At 35.7% G+C, this 20420-nt stretch overlaps 1 protein-coding gene across 4 annotated transcripts in view; it reads left to right on the top strand.

Moving 5' to 3' along the window:
- Positions 1-19402, top strand: part of MARCHF6 (membrane associated ring-CH-type finger 6) — a 53718-nt gene extending 34316 nt beyond the window's left edge. For 2 of the 4 annotated variants that reach the window (XM_086740407.1, XM_086740406.1), the window contains exons 18-26: positions 626-763; positions 1956-2157; positions 7132-7201; positions 8398-8579; positions 9999-10133; positions 12226-12315; positions 13569-13701; positions 14671-14806; positions 17104-19402. In XM_086740407.1, the coding sequence (XP_086596533.1) occupies positions 626-763; positions 1956-2157; positions 7132-7201; positions 8398-8579; positions 9999-10133; positions 12226-12315; positions 13569-13701; positions 14671-14806; positions 17104-17194 (1177 nt within the window). In that variant the 3' untranslated portion in view covers positions 17195-19402. Of the gene's footprint in view, positions 1-625; positions 764-1955; positions 2158-7131; positions 7202-8382; positions 8580-9998; positions 10134-12225; positions 12316-13568; positions 13702-14670; positions 14807-17103 lie in introns of all 4 variants that reach the window. The other 2 variants (XM_086740405.1, XM_086740404.1) reach the window with 1 other exon arrangement.
- The last annotated feature ends 1018 nt before the right edge of the window (positions 19403-20420 follow it).

Here is a 20420-nt window from a genome sequence, read left to right as displayed (position 1 = left end):
TTTAGTGTGATGTTTGGTATGTATTTGTTTTCATTTGTTTTCAATTAAACTTCATTGTTCTAGAAAAGTAAAAAGATAAAGGATGTTGGATACATCATACAATTTGACAAATAAAAAGCTACTAAGAAAAATAAAAATTTTGTATTACTTTTGTAATGATAACTATTTGGGTTTTTTATGCCCTCAAAACACTTTCTCCTTCAACTTTTTGATAGTGAAGTTGCTGCCATATTTGTTTTTCATTCATTCCTGATTATCATTGCTTCAAGAATAAAAGAACATCTGTAACTGCATTTCTTCTTAATTACAGCAGTATCTTTCTGTTTCTAAATAGTAATTGAAACAGCAACGATAGAAGCAAATAGAAGAGCAAATCTTACTCTCTGATAGGATCTTTCTCAACAGTTTTTCTCAAATTTCTTGTGCACTTAAGTGCCTAAACACTCATGAACACTTAACCTGTGCTCAGAATAATATATAAGGAAAAATGTGTGCAAAAACCTAAGAATTGTTCCTGTTGGTATACAATATATTTTTAATTGTGGTGCTGTTAATATGATCAGTGTAAAAGACTACAATCAGAATGTTCCTTATATTTGACTTCAGCTCTTCCCATTGTTTCTAGTGATGCTCCAGTAAGTGAACTTTCCCTAGAACTCCTTTTGCTTCAGGTGGTGCTTCCAGCTTTGCTAGAACAAGGACATACAAGACAGTGGCTGAAAGGTCTTGTACGAGCATGGACTGTTACTGCTGGATACTTGCTGTAAGTACAGAAGGCCGAAAACAACTACAAGCATTGTGTCCAGCTTAGCCTTCTAACGTGAAAGCAGCATGCTTTCAAGACAGTTATCCCAACAAGTAGCTTTAATAGCTGTTTTATAGATAAATATGTGATGAAAAACTTCCATGGCGGTTTCCTTTGGAAGTACCTTCTTCTAAGCTGTAGTTGTACCTACTTCTTGACTAGTCTTTCACAGGTAATTCTTTTGGTGCACTATTACAGCATTTGCTGCATTTTGAAAAGTTATTTTTTGAATGAATTCGTCCACATTTTGATAGTGTTTAAGTATGACGCAAGAAGAGAATTTTGGAGATGATGAGAGAAATGGCTTTGCTTTCTCCAATGTTGCAGCTGTTAAGAACCATTGTGAAATATCTCTTCATCAATGTTAGTTGAGCAAAGATGAAAATGTTTTCCTCTGCTTTTCTTAAAAAGCAAATTGCTGTGATAATGTTTTCATTGTCTGCCAATAGAATATCTGCATGCATCTTGCTGCTAATAAAAATTTTGGTAAAGCTGAGGAAAATAAACTTCTAAATGTTCATATTGAGTTTTAGAGTTTTTTTAATCAGATTCAAATATCTGTTTGCTAGTGATGTATACAGGAAATAATAATGGAACACTTTTTCAAGTAGGTTCACTCTTTCTAGGATTGATGTTCTTAAAAAGTTGTGAACAGGTTTTGAGCAATTTAGAGTGTTTTGAAAGATTCTGTACTTCTGAAAACGTGTCTATAACAGTACAGTACCGTCCTTGTACAGTTTAGGTTTGAAGGCACTTTTTTCCAATACAGCTTAGTAGTGGTAAAATAAAAGCTGTCAGTTGAACTGCCTACACTTACACAAACTGAAATATCAATGCAATTTTCCTTCTACATGCACAACAACTTCAATACCAGATGTTTTTAAAGCAGTCAGACGGATAAGTGATCTTTATTTGTGGCTGTATTCCCACTGTTCTAATCTGCATCCCCACTAACATTTTGCTTCTCAATTCTGTGTTTAGGATGACATTGAGTACATTATCAGAAAATGGTTTATTTTACTTTATCAAGAGTCTGTCAGTATGCCTGTATAAGTTTCATACAACTTGTACTCATTCTGAGTAGGGCTATCTTTCCGTAAGTTTCTTATTCATATCAAACAGAACAAAACTGAAACTTTGATTGTTGCAGAGATCTCCATTCTTACCTACTTGGTGACCAGGAAGAGAATGAAAACAATGCAAACCAGCAGCCTAACAACCAGCATGCTCGCAATAATAATGCCATTCCAGTTGTGGGAGAAGGTCTTCATGCAGCCCATCAAGCCATACTTCAACAAGGAGGACCTGTGGGTTTCCAGCCTTATCGTAGGCCTTTAAAATTCCCGCTCAGGGTAGGTATATCTAATGCATTGAGAGAAAAGGTAAAGGCATTTGGAAAATGGGTATAATTTTGGGGTGGGTTTTTTGTTTGTGTTTTTTTTGGGGGGGGGGTTTTGTTTTTGTTTTTTGGTTTTTTTTGTAAGAAAGATTTGGCCCATGTGTTATCAGAAGTCAAGTGGTAGGTCATGTGGTTGTGTGTTTTGTACAGTTTGCATCTTTCTAAAAAGTAGACTTAGTTCACAGAATCACAGAATTATCAAGATTGGAAAAGACCTAAAAGATCATCCAGTCCAACCATCACCAATACTTCTCAGCTAAATCATATCCCTCAACACAACATCCAAACGTTTCTTGAACACCCCCATGGTCGGTGACTCCACCACCTTCCTGGGCAGTGCATTCCAGTGCCTGACTACCCTTTCCGAGAAGTAATATTTCCTAATGTTCAGCCTGAATCTCCCCTGGCGCAGCTTGAAACCATTGCCTCTAGTTCTATCACTGTCTACACGAGAGAAAAGGCCGACCCCTAGCTCACTACAACCTCCCTTCAGGAAGTTATAGAGAGCTATAAGGTCTCCCCTGAGCCTCCTCTTCTCCAGACTGAACAATCCCAGCTCCCTCAGCCGCTCCTCATAAGGCCTGTGCTCCAGACCCCTCACCAGCTTCGTAGCCCTCCTCTGAACGTGTTCCAGGGCCTCAATGTCTTTCTTGCAGTGAGGGGCCCAAAACTGAACACAGTACTCGAGGTGCGGCCTCACCAGTGCCGAGTACAGGGGGACAATTACCTCCCTGTTCCTGCTAGTAACACTGTTTTTGATGCAAGCCAGGATGCCGTTATTCTCACATATAAGAGAATAACTTTCTCTTTTTTTTTTTCCAGCATGTAACTTAAAACCTTCAATTACCATTTTATTTATAGATCACATACATGTTGTGTATTTTCTATTAGTTCAGATCTTATTTTCCTAACAGTTAGTAATGGAGAGAAATATAATAGCCCCTCAGCAAACAGATAGTTCAGACGTGTCTCTAAACAAGGCATGGCTTTTAAGAGGGATACTTGGATCTTGTAGCTGAAGTGTATTTTAAACTTTTTTGCATTATTAAGAAATTAAATGGAGTTCTGTTGCATCAATATTAAACATAGAAAGGTGTTATAATAATTGAAAGTTCTAAATCCTTACAATTAGAAAGGAAATATTGTTGGCAAATACTTAACTTTCTAGAATAATATTTAGGTCAAACTAGATAGTTTTGTTGTTACTAGAACTCTGAGTTAATAAAATATAAACTTAAACACAGCTCATTTACCATGGTTTCAAGTATAGCTCAAGAATGCAAATAATGACTAAAGTTAGAACAGTGCAGTATTGCTTCTGACATTTCCTTAAAATGCTAAATCTACCAGAATTCTCATACCAATGTACAAAATAGTTTGAGTGGGGTTTTTTATCCCATAAATCTCAACCTAGTAGAAAAGAAAGCAAAATTGAAAGTGTTTTAGGATTTCACAGTTGTTGAGCTTCTGAGTGTTTGAACTTGGAGCTTTTTGGGTGGGGAGGCAGAGTTAATTCCTTCCACTGCTGTTTTTGCCCTCTAAAATGGCTCTTCACAGGAAGGCATGAGCTACAACAATGTTGTAGAGGAAACGGTGGGAGGAAGTAACTCGGGCATGAAAAGGCTAGTGAAGCAGAATGAATTTGCCCCTCATGGCAGCTGCTGCTACCTCAGTTTGGTCAGAACAGGAAGGCACAGCATACACTTTTTAATCTAGCATAAATATTCGTTACTGTTAAAAGGAGTGGTGCTGATATTCTTTCTGTGGCAATGGCTCTGTTCTTCCCTTCTTAGTATTAATGGCTGTGCTAGAACACACACCATGGGCTGGAACAGGAAACTGTTCCAGCTGAAAACTGAGGTAATATGCAGAAGGCACTAGTTAGACACGTTTGACAGGTCAGGTAAGATTTTATATTGTGATTTTTAAAGAAAATATGATACATGTGATGTTTTCACTTAGACTGAGTCAAGTTCATATGAAGTTGCTGGGGTGGCAGATGAGTGAATTGAAATTAGTTCCCTGATCGATTGCTAAGGAGGTAATTAAAGTGGACTCTTACTTAGTGCGACTTGGCAATGTATAACAACTGTGATGTGGACATGCTGCTTTCAAGGAAGGAGTGTGTTAGCATAGGGACTTATTTTTGTGGATGCCGTTGGATAAAGATGTGTGCTGAAATCATCTCCCCCTCTCAAACTACTGCAAAGTATACGCTTTCAGTCATCTGGGGTGCTGACCTTGAACTGGTGATAATAGCTAAGCAGTTCCATAGTCAGCTGTCAGAGACTTTTTTTTTTTTTTTCTGGTCTACTTACCTTCATCTAGACATTAAGTTGTTCTTTAGAGACTTCTATAGAATGTAGAAATAAAAAAATATGATTTAACTGAATTTCTTTCCATTGTGCAAGTGCTTCTCATACCTCTTGATGACAACAGTTTTAAACACATTGAATATGATTCAATGTCCCTGGTTCCACTTGTTCGAAATATGGAATCATTCAGGATCACTGTAGGTGATTCAGTTTGAGTTATGGTGTATTGATCTTGGTTCTGCTTGGATAAGTTCATCTTAAGAACAATTTGTCTCCCGCCCAGATTTCCACTATGGAACAAAATGTATTTTAATTACTTTCTCAATTGGGATTTTAAGCATTTGAGAAGGAAAACAACAGTGTAAACATCAGATTTCTTCTATGCTTTCATTATTTTTTTTTCATTTTAACTAAGTTTTGGGAACCTAGAAGAAGATGGTTTATATTCAGGTTTTTATTATGTATTAATATTTTCCACCAGAACTCACTCATCGTGTCCATATGGATTGAGCAAGTAATAAGAACTAATCCTTCATGTTATTTCATTTAGAAATAAGCATGTAAAACTATGGTTTTGATTTTTTTATTATTATTATTTAATTAAGTACATACTGTTAATCTCAAAATTAAAAGGTCAGATTTTTAGATTAATTATTCTACATATAACCCTGTCACTAGTTTTATCAGGCAATCTAGGTAATTCTCCCAACTCATTCGTTTTTTAAACAAAGCTTTTCTTGTGGGGACCTCCAAAAGCCTCTCCAGAACAAATGCTGATGTGTAGAATTTGCTGAATTTTCCTGTTACTGCCTTGTCTTCCTTTAGCCTTCCTTTCATAATCCATAGTTGTCAGCAGAGCCTGCAAACTCTCTGGCAAGCTTTCTTCTGAGGATTCTTAGATTCTGTTACTTTATTGCTGATCCTTAAAAAAAAAAAAAAAACAAAAAAAACTATGTATAAAAATAAACTTATTACTTTTCATAGACTTGGTGTGTTATTTCTGAAATTGCTTTTGGCTTGTCCTACTGTGGTTTTGAATTTCACTTACCAGAGTTTGTTTTCTGCCTTTTTTTTTTTTTTTTCTTTTTTTTTCCCCCTTGTGGATTTATTTCCAACTTCTGTAAATACCTTCTGAAAGCCATTTTTATTTTAATGTTTACTGTGACAACTTTGGGCATACTTTTTTTTTTTTTAAAGTCTTAGAATTAGTAGTGTGGGTTTGTGCCATACCTTAACTTCAGTATATCTAAATGCATCTTCTGAGAGCATTTTTTCTTTTTACTACTATTTTCAATATTCTTTTAATAGATGTCCTTATTTTACCTAGTTTGCTTTTTAAAAATATTTTTGTGGTGGATTTTGCAGAAGAGGGTTGTCCTTGGAACATCTTTGAGTCTGACTATGTTGCAGTCACTCTCAGTGCTGCTTCTGTGATATGAGTGACTAGCTGCCTATGTATTGTTTAGGTCCAAGTCAAGAGTTACTCTTCTTGTACGTTCTCTTGCTCACTGATCCAAGAAGCAGCTGTGTATGGTAAAGCTTCATATCAGCTTTAGTCCTTCATGTGTTGTCCACATGGACTCTTTCCCCAGCATTCCCTAAGTAACTACTTAGACAGTATTGGTCCCAAGCAAGTTACATCATGCGTTCCTCACCATTGAGGAGCTTTTTTTTTTTTTTTTTTTTTCACCTTCAGTCTAGTTGTCAGCTGCTCTGGTTTTCTTCTTTCTGTCATTTGGGATCCCTAACCCACAGAATATTCTGTGTGGAAAAAGGGTATGTGGCTGTTACCTGGCAAGTAACTGGATATGGTGGAATCATCCCTCTTCACACAGGCTAATGTCTGGAAAATCACAAGATTTTCCTTCCTTTAAGCAGTGCTGAAGATGCTGACCTAGAGATGAGACTGTTCTACATTGTCCCCAAAAGTCTCATCAAGGAGAATGTGTTAAAGATTTAACTTTCTCTTAGTCTGTTATGATAAGGTATTAATTTTCCTATAGTAAGCTTGCTTTTTGTGTGGCTTTAGTGTTTAGTGAAGCAGAACTTCATAGCACGTGGTTCTTGAGACATTCAAATATTTAAAGAAGTTAAGTACATGAGAACTCTTTGATAAGATGTAAACCTCACTAAGGAGCCACCAGCTTTGCCGTCAGCTGCTGGTCACATAAACCTGAGGGCATCTGGAAGAACTTTTCTCAGCAAGGTTTTCCTTATTATAAAACTACTGTCTCGCTTATGTGGCATACAGAACTAGAAACCTTTCAGGGTAATTGAGTCATGCTGGTCAGTGTAGAAATAAAGAAATTATTTTTTTATGTACTGTAACAAAGAACTTCAGTCATTCTGTATTTAAAAATTAATTTTTGCCGTTTTGACAACAGATGCGAATTCTTAGAAAATGCAGCACACCTACAGTGTTGTGTGTTTCTACTATGGATAGGTTTCTTATCACCAATTTATGTATACAGTGAAACATCAGCTGGCATTTGAACGTTCTAGTCTAGTGGCCTTTCTAGGATGATACATCTTTTTCATATGTTTGGTTTTTTTTTTTTGCTTTGATTAAGTAAGTTCTTATAAACAGTTTCTCTTTTTTTTCCCTCTTTCAGATATTTCTTTTGATTGTTTTCATGTGCATAACATTACTGATTGCTAGTCTTATCTGCCTTACCTTACCAGGTAAGTCTATTATTGTAAAACTGCGATTAAAAACAGCTCTGCATGTTGCCGTGCTCAACAATGGCAGATGTTTTGAAATCGTTGTTTAAAGTTAAAAAGGGAAAACATGGAAAACTGTCTCATTTTAATGGTACACCATCAAACTGTAATAGTGTAAAATATAAATTGTAGAAATACTTGTATTTAAATGACAGAGATTGCCATTTCCTTTGTTTTGTTGTAGAATAATTTTCTTTTAAGGGCAGGACTGTAAGTGGTGAGACAGTCTCTGTAGTAGTATTGAGAGAAAAAGAGAATTTATACACTTGCACCTTCTTTACCATTTAAAGAAGGAAAATACATAGGTTGTTACCAGGTCTCCTGCAGTATCTTCTTCAATTAAATATTCCGAAGGTGTCATCATGACAAGTCACTAGGAGACTTTGAGGTGATATATATGCTACTTCCCAAATGTGTATGAATAAGTACTTTAACCAAATAAAAATCACTTTGGTTTTGGTTTTTTGTTTTTTGGTTTTTTTTTAAATAATTTGGAACAGACTAAGACATGTAAACTCACTTGAATTTTATAACCTGGCTACCACAGTGCCATGTCATTTTTACTTTCTTGTATTAATGATCCTAAAGTCAATAATATATTGATTAGAGTTAGGAATTTTGTGATGGTCTTAACAGTAGTACTTAAAACTATTCCAGTATAATACTAGTGAGCAGAAACACTATTAAAGAATGAAATGTAGCAAACGAGTCTTCCATTTTTGTCGGAGGGCTTTAGAATCCCCATCAGTATGTCTTAAAAAATTATATGAGGCAGTGAAATAACCCAAACATAGCTCATAAGATTAAAGTTCAAGCTTATGCACTAATCCATTATTTTCTTCGTAGTTCTATATATCAGTGCTTAGGCTCTGAATAGCACAGTGTTCAGTGCTTTGTTTTTCTGTAGTTCAGATCACATTGCTGGTCTAATGAAACCTCAGGAAAAAAAAATCTATCTATGTATTTGGCATAATCTGTTTAACTATTTACACAGTGCTTCACACACTTGTGCTTTATGGGTATAGTACCAAAATACTGTTTTATGCTGAATACTATTTGTGCATTGATATTTAACAATTTGATAAGTATTTCTAATAGACATCCTTCCGTAATACATCAAAAACCATTACTCTATTTAACAGTGTTTGTGTTTTCAGTATTTGCTGGCCGATGGCTAATGTCATTTTGGACGGGGACTGCCAAAATCCATGAACTGTACACAGCTGCTTGTGGTCTTTATGTCTGTTGGCTAACTATCCGAGCAGTGACAGTGCTTGTCGCCTGGATGCCACAGGGTCGCAGAGTGATTTTTCAGAAGGTCAAAGAATGGTCTCTCATGGTGAGTCTTAAGAAGAATTTTTACTGAATTATCAGAAAAAGTAGGTCACAAAACTTGTTTTTTCATTTTTGCTTGCAGGTTTTACTCTAATGTATACTACATTATCCTTTTCAGACAATTTTGAAGCTTTTGCAGCTTACCTTCCCATTGCATGGGGTAACTGTATTTTTGGAAGCCATTTAGCACAATTTTAAGCAATCAATGCAACTAACTTCATGTATATATATATATATATATATATATATATGAGGTTTTTTGTTTTCCTTTAAAAATTCACTGAATCTGTTGCATTACATTATCTCATATGCAATGTGTACTCAAGTACATTTGTTTTCACATACACCTGGAAGCTTAACTATTACTGAATTAGCAACTTGACATTATCAAATAAACAAAATAGTAAAGTTGACAGATGATGATGAACATGTCCCTACAAAGTAGCTTGATGCATATTTTCAGAAATATCTTTGATTTCTCAAATCTTTGTGTTGTTCAAATTAATATTTCTGAAGAAAATATCTATTTTTATTGCCAGGAGTTCAGATTCTCACCATGGCAACAAATTTATATCCTACTTCTTTATCTTGGTTTTGGTTTTGAGGATTTCTATAGTAGATTTCTTGCCGAAGTATAGTAATCTTAAACATTAATAGTATAAATGGTATCTTGTGATGGACATGCTTGTATGCTTATTGGACTATTACAGACAGAAAAACAGTGTAAATATGTATTTCGTGTATTACCATGTTTTCCAAATATAGCCATCATTTTCATGTAGGAAATCTTAAGCTTGTTTAAGAAAACTCAGAGCTAAAATGTAATGTTCTACTTGTTCTTTATCCCGTCTACTGATCATATTAATTGTCAGACTAGTTTTGTATCTGATTTTTGGATGATGCATATAAATTAATATAATTCTAGAATAAAGAAAGATTCAAGCATTGGTATTCTTTCATTTTTTAAGTCAGAAATATTCCATACGGAGTGAATCTTTAAGGTTTGGTTTTCACTGGAGAAAAACCAGCAGTTTTGGAAAGATTCTTCTCTACTTCTCCAACATACAATAATACTCAGCGTAACAAAGTGCCATGGGATAGTATTCCCTACTGATAACGCTCAAAGGTGATTTTATGGTTTAAAACTATATGGGCACCAGTAGGCAGTCATGCCTGTTTCTGGAGGGGGCATGGAATTCGGACTCAGTCTTGAAAACTTGTATTGCAAAACTATGTATGTAATGAAAATTATTTCTAGAGGTGTATATGTATGAATTAAAGGTCTGTGTAGGGTGTGTTTTTCTCCAACCCCCACCCCCGCCCCCAGCTTTATCTGTTTGTGTAGTTTAAGTTACATTTTTAAGTTTAAACAAAAAAAAAATCCTCTGATAAACATATTAATTAGATGTCTTGGTTATTTTAGATAATGAAGACATTAATAGTGGCTATACTGCTAGCTGGTGTGGTTCCACTTTTGCTCGGTCTTCTGTTTGAACTGGTCATCGTTGCACCTTTGAGAGTTCCTTTGGATCAAACACCTCTCTTCTATCCATGGCAGGTCAGTTGCTCCCATTCTTCTGCTCTGGATACATTTCTTTACTTAGAAGTAAGGGGTATGGGAGTTGTTGTTTCACGTTGATTTAATGCTTCAGAGTATTTCCCATAAGTATGTTTCTATGTGGCAGAGAAAAGACAGCCAGGCTGGATGTGGGGTTTATTTAAACCAAAAGGATATGCTTAGGAATTTTAAATATGAAAAGCTGAAGTTTGTGGGATGACATCAGAGGATCTTTGCATTTCAGTGATCAGACAGACACTTTTTTTTTCAGTAGTGTAATTGTGAAGTTATATACAGAAGTTAGTGTAGCTGTATATACATATGCACAGACGTTTCTGCCTACAGTTATGCAGCAAGAGGTTCAGCTGATATTTTTTTCCAGACAAGGTTTTAATTCAGTGATGATACACACTATGAATGAAATTTTGATACACTTTAGGATCGCTCTGGTTTTAGGCTGAGATGTCAAATCATGAATACAAGATTTTGCTGTAGTAGTGTTTTCTTTTTCTTCAGTCAAGTCTCACAAGTTAAGGGAGTGCAAACTTTTTTTCCTGCAAGCTGGTGGAAGAAATGAAGGTACAGTGGACAGAGTCACAAATGCTTGCATCACCTAGGCTGAATTATGAAAGAACTTGTAACTCAAAGAAACCCTAACTTGAGGGAATTATAACTCAAAAGATCTAGAATGCGTATTACTAAATAACAAGAAAGCGTTCAAGGATAGTGATTTTTCTAAGCTACTCACAAACAAGCTTTCATTTACTTTCAATATCCAGATATTTGAAAGCCAATATTTGACTGCTCATTTAAATATTCCATTCTCATATGATACAAGTATACTTTGGAGGTGTTTGTTTAAATAAATGACTAATAAGTAAGGATATCTTATGATTGTAATGGTAGATGATCATGGTTTCCAGTCAGTTTTGGAAAGAATTTGTGATGCTAGAGATTCTAAAAATTCTTAATTTTTTGCATGTTAGTTCTTTAAAAGTTTGTAATGAAATATACTGAAATATTTTATTTTCATGTGGCAGAGCTTCCTCAAAATGTCAGATCAGAGGGTTTTGAGACTTACTCTAAATTAATGAGGAGCTATTGAAATTGAGAATAATTCATATTTTTCACAAAAGAGAATAGAGTTATACAAAGGTTACATGCTTGAACAAATATGAAGCAACTTTAACACTGACTTTTTTGTAATAAGTTTTTACATTTTGGAACGTATCTGGAGTAATGGATGGTAACAAAAGCTGTCTTTTAAAATAATTTGTTAGAGAAAATATATTTCCCCAGCAGTTTAAGAAAGTTTATTAACCTATGATATCTTAAATCTTACCAGTTCTGTAGCTGTTTATTCTGCCTTGTCAGCCTACGCTTTGCAGTCTATTTTTGGCGGGTTGTGTTGAAGAATCTCTTACAAATATCTGTAATCCAGAAAGGATTGACTCATGGTGTGCAGTATTTACTAGAAGCCTGTAGTTATATTGTGTTCTTTTCATTCCATGCCATAATAACTGTGGTATATGGTAAAGCATAATTTTTCCTCTGAGTAGTATGACGTTCTTCTGTGAGGAGCCTTGTTTTGCTCTGTTTAGCTTTTCTTACATTAGGTAGTTTTGTGAATTACAATTAAATAACAAATTACAATTGTGGATAACAATGTAAAAGATTATAACCTTATTTCTGAACTTGTGTGAGCATCTTAGCATCTTGTTTCTCTTCTTTTTTTAATTTTTTTTAAAAGGAATCAAAATAACTTAATTCTAGGTAAACGTTAGCAGTGTTAATTAGTTTGTACCAGAACATTAGTCTGCTGCTTTAAGTAAGTGTAATGCTTTTATTTTGTATTTGCCTTTGCTATGATAGTAGTAGCTGGTTTTCCTGGTTCCAGGGAGCTGAGTATTTTAAAGATGTCAGTTAACCTTTACAGCATCCTCTTTTCACCTCTTGTAAACAGTGTCCTGTGCAAATAGAAAAGTAATTATCTTTTCACTTATAAGTAATTTTAACAAATTGCTCTAAAGCTTTTGGTTGTCAAACTATTTTAAAATATATTAATGCTAACAGTTCATTTCTACAAAATTAGGACTGGGGTCTTGGAGTTCTGCATGCCAAAATAATTGCTGCCATAACACTGATGGGTCCCCAGTGGTGGCTGAAAACTGTTATTGAACAGGTAGGAAACAACTGTCCGTGTGAATTGTCTATATAATACATTTTGAACTTTTTTTTTATGTATGACTCAGAAAACAGAGTTACTCTTGTAGTAAAGGAGTAATTTGAGTTATTGAGTAAAACTCAACTAGTTCAGTTGGAAAAAACCCCACTGTAGTAGATGATCAGGTGCACCTGAAGGTGCACAAGTCCATGGGACCTGATGAGATGCGTCCATGGGTCCTGAGGGAACGGGCAGATGAAGTTGCCAAGTCACTCTCCATCATATTTGAGAAGTCGTGGTAGTCTGGTGAGGTTCCCACTGACTGGAAAAGGGGAAACATAATCCCCATTTTTAAAAAGGGAAACAAGGAAGACCCAGGGAACAACTACAGGCCGGTCAGTCTCACTTCTGTGCCTGGCAATGTCATGGAGCAGATCCTCCTGGAAACCATGTGAAGGCACATGGAAAATAAGGAGGTGATTGGTAACACCCAACACAGCTTCACTAAGGGCAAATGATGCCTGCGCAGTTTGGTGGCCTTCTATGACAGGGTTACAGCATTGGTGCATAAGGGACGAGCAACTGGTGTCATCTACCTGGACTTGTGCAAAGCATTTGACACTGTCCCACATGACATCCTTGTCTCTAAACTCAAGAGACATGAATTTGATGGATGGACTACTTGGTGGATAAAAAATTGACTGGATGGCTGCACTCAGAGTTGATCAGTGGCTTGATGCCCAGGTGGAGACCGGTGAAGAGTGGTGTTCCTCAGGCATTGGTATTGGGACTGACTCTGTTTAATATCTTTGTTGGCAACAAGGACAGTGGGACTGAGTGCACCCTCAGCAAGTTCACCGACGACACCAAGCTGCATGGTGCGGTTGACACGCACCTCTTTCAGCAAGTTAATAGCACAAAGTGATCTTGGGTCACCCACAAAACCACCATCCACAGCTCGACTTAATGATCTTTCAGCTGGTCTCTTGCACTCCTGCAACCAAATCACAACATTATTCTTCATTAAGATGCTCTCCTGGTCACTACTTAAATGATTTCTTGGAACCCTCATTATGTGGATTGGCACAGAGTTTTTCCTTGTTCAACTGTGGCCGTCATGGTTTTTTTTTGTTGTTTTTTTTTTTTTTTCAAGTGGGGAAGACCTGTTGCCCCTCACAAGAATAGCTGTGTAAAACCTTTTAATTATTACTTTAAGTGCAAAGCATGACTTTTTTGATTGATCCATTCTTCTTTTAACTTGTTCTTCATAGGTATACGCAAATGGGATTCGTAACATTGACTTACACTTCATAATTTGTAAACTGGCAGCACCCGTGATCTCTGTTCTGTTACTTTCCCTGTGTGTACCGTACATCATAGCTTCTGGTGTTGTACCTCTCTTAGGTATGTATACATTCAGTATAACTGTTTGTCATCTGATGGTTTAGAACAATGTAAGTATACCTGTGGAAATAAAACTTCAAGCTCTAGATTATTTAAAAAAAAAACCAACCCACTATTCTGCAAGCAAATGTAAATACTTAAGGATTGTTGTGTCATCTTAGAAGTTTGGGGGGTTTTGAGAAATGCAATACACTATTCTGACTGGCTTTTTAATAAACCAAGTGCAGAATACATCAGGAGTATAAGAATGTATAATATCTAACAGCAGAAACGTAGATATCTAGCAAGTTTGGGATACAGTTGATTAATTAACTTCTTTGGATAATCAGCCTGTAATTTTAGTCTCTCTTGACGAGGTATAGTAAGCTGAGGACATCTTTTCTGACCTGTCAGATTCCTGTCAGATTCTAAAGTAAGCTTAGAATAGGTGAAAACATTGGTTTAGTTTTGAGGTTTTAATTCAGTTTTAAAAGAAAATATAAATTGTAAATATGGAGGGGGGTGGGTTCAGACTTTCCCATCTCCTCATAGGGGAAAGAAATTTTTTTTTAGATGTGGAGTAGATGTGCTTTTTCATTGACAGTTGTTTTTGCTAGTTAGTTCTAATGTTGACAACATGTTGAGAAGTCTCATTTTATTTTTCAACCTCTCAATTGACTGCAGACTTTAATAGTGTCAATTTTTTTTCTGGTATGAGGTATATAGAAGTTAAGAAGAGCTGGTAAGCCCACTTTTTCAGTGTGGATTTTCACTGTGTTAATGGACAAATTTAAGTTTTAATGCTTCAGATGAACAAGAACAGCAACTGTCATATTGGATGTCTGAGATAAATGAATGTGTTATTTCACAGCCCTTCTACTGAAGTTACAGTATAACAAAAAGTATAGAAGCAGGTACAGAAGCAGAAATGCATGTGTTACTTCAGCAAGGCCACATTATGTGAGGGTTGTGTCTTGTCTTGTTTTGTAGGAGTTACTGCTGAAATGCAAAACCTAGTTCAGCGACGGATTTATCCTTTTCTGCTTATGGTAGTGGTTTTGATGGGAATTCTCTCCTTTCAAGTCCGCCAGTTCAAGCGCCTTTATGAACATATTAAAAATGACAAGTGAGTATATAGTGTGGATTTTTTAAATTTTTCCACTTTTAAATTGTGATAACTTCAGATGGAATTCAGGTGTTGCAGATACTTAAGACTAAAAAGGATTTTAAGAAGCTTCCTAGACAAATGACATTGAGACAGACCTGAACTGTTCTTGCCAAATGTTTTATCTGTGATTCAGGTAGATAAACACAGGAATAGACTGTCTTTATAAATGGATGACAGACACTCCCCTAAAACTTGAATGTGTTTTACCACAAATGAAGCTGATTGCTTGTCTTCCCCTCTGTAGTATTGAAGGACCAGTGAATGTAATAATTATGACATATTTTGAAGTAAAATCATGTCTCAGTCTGCTGCTTGTAAAACTATTTCTCCAGCCTTTTCTGCAATACTGTTTTTCTCATTCTTTCTACTCATTATTCCAGTTAACATGTTAAAGAACGTTCAGTTGATTTGATAGTTTGTCCTTACAAAATTTTCTACTGTTTTCTGATATTTTCAGTAATTATTACTCTATATTACTCAGATGCCTGATAAAATATTAATTTACCTAGTGTTTTTTTCTGTTTTTTTTTTCTCCTGCTTAGTTTCTAAGCTTTCTTTATGTTACCCTTATTACCTTATTTTTATCTTACCCTAATTACCTCATGAGTTGGTTATTTGGAAAAATACATTTTGGACCCCAGCAACTAGTCTTCCTAGGTTTCTTTTGTATGGAGAAGGAATACATGAGTTTGTGGTGTTCCTGTCCTGAGTTACCCCAGAATAGTTGTTTTCCACTGACTACAAAGGGAGTCAAACCTAAAATAAGCTGCTTTGAATCTTAAATGTTAGGAAGTGACTGGTATATCAAGCGTTTGGTATAAATGTGAAATCAATAGTATCTAGACATATTGAGAGTTGTAACTAAAATTAAACTGTCAGCAGATCAATTTTAATTTTAGCACCTTTTATGTGATCAGCTGATTTAAATCCTGTTCACCACCTGCCTTGATAACATGTTTTGTAGTATTTGGCTTACCTTAGTATGTATAGCTGGTATTTATATTTACAAATGGGCTTTCAGCTAAGTGTTAATATCTTTCAGGCAGAATGTGTATTGAATTGCTACTTGTATTAATGTTACAAGTTACTTTCCTTTGTAAATAAGGTATATAAACAGTATACAAAGCTGTGAAAATGTATCTAAGTGAAAATTAGTTTGATATTGAATGTTCTAAACATCCTTGTAGACAAGAAGTTTGTACAACTTAAGTTCATGATCTCATTTCAGGAAGTAAGCGAACGTAATCATGCTAGTCAGTAGAGATTTATGGTTTAGAAATATGCTTAATTAAATCTTTCATGTAACAAATTTCAAAAGCATATACAAGTTGGTGACATTATAAAATGTACGGAAAATATGTGATCGTTGTTTGGTGATGGTTCCCTGAGAAAAGGAGAGGTGGTGAAAAAAGCTTCTGAAGGAAATGGCAGGTTTCAGGGGAAGGATTCATAGGTGTATATGGCTCTTCTATATGTAGAACCAGCATACAAATAGGAAGCATAGAGAGGAATTTAGGTGGCAAAAAGTAGGAGTGTGGAACAATGATACAGAGGAGTAAGGAATGATGTGAAGGGTAGGAAAACTACTAAGCTGATGAGATGGTGAGATATTGAAACAGAATTTAAATGACGTAATCTCTCAGCCCTTGGGCTTGACATGGAGTAGCATTAGGATATTTTTCTCTCCAAGAAAGATTGAGCTGCAGTAGAAGTTCTTCCTTTATAATATTTAGTTTTTTCAACCAAGGTGTTTTTCTTTGGGTATGTGAGCCGAGCCTCTCTTACTCAGTGCATGTTCTGCATTGTGGTAGTTTCTTTTTTGAATCTCATTAGCGCTCTCATTTGATTTTGTATCTGGGTTATTGTTCCAGATGCTCAAGTGAGAGTGGCCTAAACAGACACTGCAAAGATGCTCTTAAAAGTATCATTCAGCAAAGGGACTGGGTACCTAAAGAATGTGTTTGCATTATTTATATTTCATATCTTTGTTCAGCTTATATACGTATGAATTATATGACTACTGAAGTTAAGGCTGTAAGCACAAACCTGTAATGCCTGTATTCCATTACGAAATGCCTGAACATTGAAGAAAAAGATGAGGATGGCTGAAGACCATTAAGGAGAGGAGGGATTACTTGTAGAATAACTTTTATTGAAATGAGAGAGCTACTTCTGCAGCAAAGGAGGTAGAGTGGATTTGTTACAGAATTGCGTTAACTTTTCTTAATTTCTCACTGTTTTTACTTTAATCCCAGGTACCTTGTTGGACAACGACTTGTGAATTATGAACGAAAGTCTGGTAAACAAGGCACATCAACAACTCCACCTCAGTCTTCACAAGAATAGATGGTCATATTAAACATCTTGACCTTCCCTTTGCCTTTACGTGTCCTGTTTTCATAGACTCTTCTTCAGTCTTTGGATATCTCTCCCAATAATACTCTCAGCAGCATTTTGGCTTCTGTTAGTAGCATCCAGATAGCAGTTAAGGCTCTGTTCCTTATCTGTATTTTCTGATGTTATCAATGCTGTCTGAGGTCTGTATATGTGTGTATATATGATAGAAGTATCCTGACACCCTAAAACCTTGGATTAAAAAGAATGTGCATTGTACATCTTTTAAAAAGTATATTAATTTATTAAATCTAGTTGTCACTTTATTTTGGACTGCTGTTCTGTTGACAATGTGCCACAAAGCAATAGTGTGAAGAGGCAAGATGTTTTTATAAAATTTGGAACTTACTTTATGGTGTTCATAACAGTTCTTATTGTAGTAATATAGTATGATTTTTTTCATGAATTGAAACACCACACAGAATATCAAAAGTAAATAACTGTCTAACAGTCAGCAATGAAGTGGCTGTAGTGAGAACATAATGAATTATGTATCTTGCTGTCAAGTCTTTTTTTATTATTTTGTATAACACCAAAGCTGTTGTACATTTTCTATTGCCTGATTGTTTTTCATGTGTCTGAGTTTGTAATATTGTACAGTTGCTGTTAAATCAAGAAAATATTTCCTCTTCTGAGAATTCAGATGAACTTGTTGAGGCTCAGCTGGGTTTTTCCGTTTTGCTGGCGGGGGTGGGGTCAGCTTTGGGAATCAGGATTTCCTGAATTGAAACAGTAAGTAAAAAATTTAATAAGGCTAGGTGATGGAAGCATTTGAAGGTACCAAGGAAAATTAGACAGGTTCACAACTTAAATTGTAGCCAATTTCTTATCAATAATAGAATTATTGAGGACCTCGAGGAGGGGTGAACCCTGTCTGATGTGTTTGCACAGAAACAAAGAGCATAGTGTAAGCAACATTCTGACCCAGTCCTTAATTAAAGAGCTTGAGATCTTTTTTCTGTAAGTTACCAAAGTTACAAATTGTAGTATGAGTTTTAGATTGCACAATGACTTAAAATCCACAACAACAACAAAATATCTTTTTTTTTTTTTTAATTCATCACTATGAATTTTTATGGGAATAATATTGAGGAAGTGATTCATCACATACCATTTATTGCCTGTGGGGCAGGGAAATGCATGTGCTATTAAACAGGCAAGGAGAGGTTAGCAGATTTCTTTGCAAGGACACAGTCAAACAAGAGACACCAAATCAAGTCTGTGTTATTTCTATATGTAGATAAAGTTATTTTGCAGTAATGTTTGGGGTTTTTAATGTAGATATTTTAAAGAAAATACATAACAGTATCACAAAGCTTTAAGTAGCATCAAATCACATGCTTAGATTGCAGTATCTTTCCTAGATTACATGGGGGAAATGTGAATATCCATTGCAGTAATCAGCAAATTGATGGAACATTTAACTTGCTATTCAGTACACTGTCCTTCAGTATTCTGTACTTAACCATATGTGTATATAATTAATACTTGAGAATCTGGCAGGTGCTTTGAGAGTGTCATCTCCTTTCATTGATGCTGCGTCTCTGATCTGGAGTGTTTTGAGCTAATGTGGTCCAGGCTGTGATGGTGGTAATGCATTTTTTTGGTATCGGGACTCAGGTTCTAAGGCAATGAGCACAAGCCAAATGCATCTGAATCTAGGGGCAGGAGGACTGGGCTGTCACTAGCAGAAAAATCAGAAACTACTATTTTACAGAATTACTGTTGTCCTGATGGCTTGGAACCACAAATATTACCCTATGGAGTGATTTATTAGGAATTTTCCATGAACTGAAATGACAGAAAAATAACCAAAATATTTCTCTCTCATTCACTGTTGCTAGCTAAATGCTAAATCAAGTATTTGCCCCATATATTTTTGATGTGCATAAATATTGTGTTTGACCATTTACAGTGGTGTACATTGTGGGACATTTATGTTCACAAGATTAAATTCACTGGTAACATACATTCTTACTTACACTGACAAAAGTCTCTTTGACATATCTTTCGTAAACAGTTCCAAAATGGTCTTGCCACTCAAATATTGCGAGCACTACTGTCCATCATGCAGAATTTGCAGTAGTGTGGTTCTTGTAACTTTTTGTGGTTTTATCCAGACAAACTGGTCTTAACATTAAAATTTATTAAGAAAAAGCCTTTGTGCTGTTTCTTATTACCGTTATTTTACAAGTCCTGACAGAAAAAAAAACTGAATTGGGCCAGTCATGTAATGTGAACTGTAACTATTTCAATGTAGCTTACATTACCTGTATTCACTCTTTGTTATGGAGAACTGGTTTCAAATCAAACTGTTGTGCTTGCTTTTGCGCTGCTTTACAGATCCCAAGTGAAGTGAAGTTTGTCTCCGAAACTGTCCGTTGTGAACTTTCAAAAAATCTCATCTCCTTATTTTTGTGTATTTTGGGAAAGAAGATGGAGGTTGTATAGAACAAGAATTAAATAACACTACTTTTTTATTGTTTTAATAGTTTGCCTTATTGTGCTGTGTGTACTCCTCTGGCATAGAAACTTGATCGTAAGCATTTAAGTTAACTGTCTGTTACTAAGACAGATGACGAGCTCTGTACCAGTGGCTTCCATCTGTGCTAGAGTAATACAGCATGCAGTGAGTGGTCTTGTATCACTCTTCAAGTGGGAAGAATTGTGTGTGTGTACGTGCTTTCAGTACAATTTGTGTTGACCTTGGGTCTTGAATGGTGGGGTCGGAGATGCGTACTGGCTTAATTGTATCCCCTTTGTGGTGCTGAGTATCTAATGCTGTTAGTAGTTCTACAGGCCTTCATACAAGAACTGTCAGGTGGCTCCTTAGCTGTCTTCTGCTTACTGAAAGAAGTTAATTGCAGCATGGCTTTGACTGTTTTTACACAGATTATTTTATATTGATTAAAAATAGTTAAAACTCCGCATCCTTTCTCTGACTCCCCCTTCTCCACTGAGTAAAGCCTGAGTTACTTGGTTTTGGTTTTGAGGGCTCTCTGGAACCTGTAACTATTTTCTGTCAATAACTTCCTCAGTAAGATGCCAGCTCCCACACCTCCTTTATTTCCTCTAAGTTTGAGCAAACATCTTGATAAAAATCTGCAGAGCAGCCCCACTATTCTTCAGAGAACTCTGTAAAAAGCCCTTTATCTTACAAAGCAGGAATGACAGTGGT

Source organism: Chlamydotis macqueenii, chromosome 2 (assembly GCF_036417535.1).
Source record: "Chlamydotis macqueenii isolate bChlMac1 chromosome 2, bChlMac1.mat, whole genome shotgun sequence".
Lineage (NCBI taxonomy): Eukaryota > Metazoa > Chordata > Aves > Otidiformes > Otididae > Chlamydotis > Chlamydotis macqueenii.
Note: the sequence above shows the minus strand (reverse complement) of the source record. Positions and strands in the feature narration are given on the sequence as shown.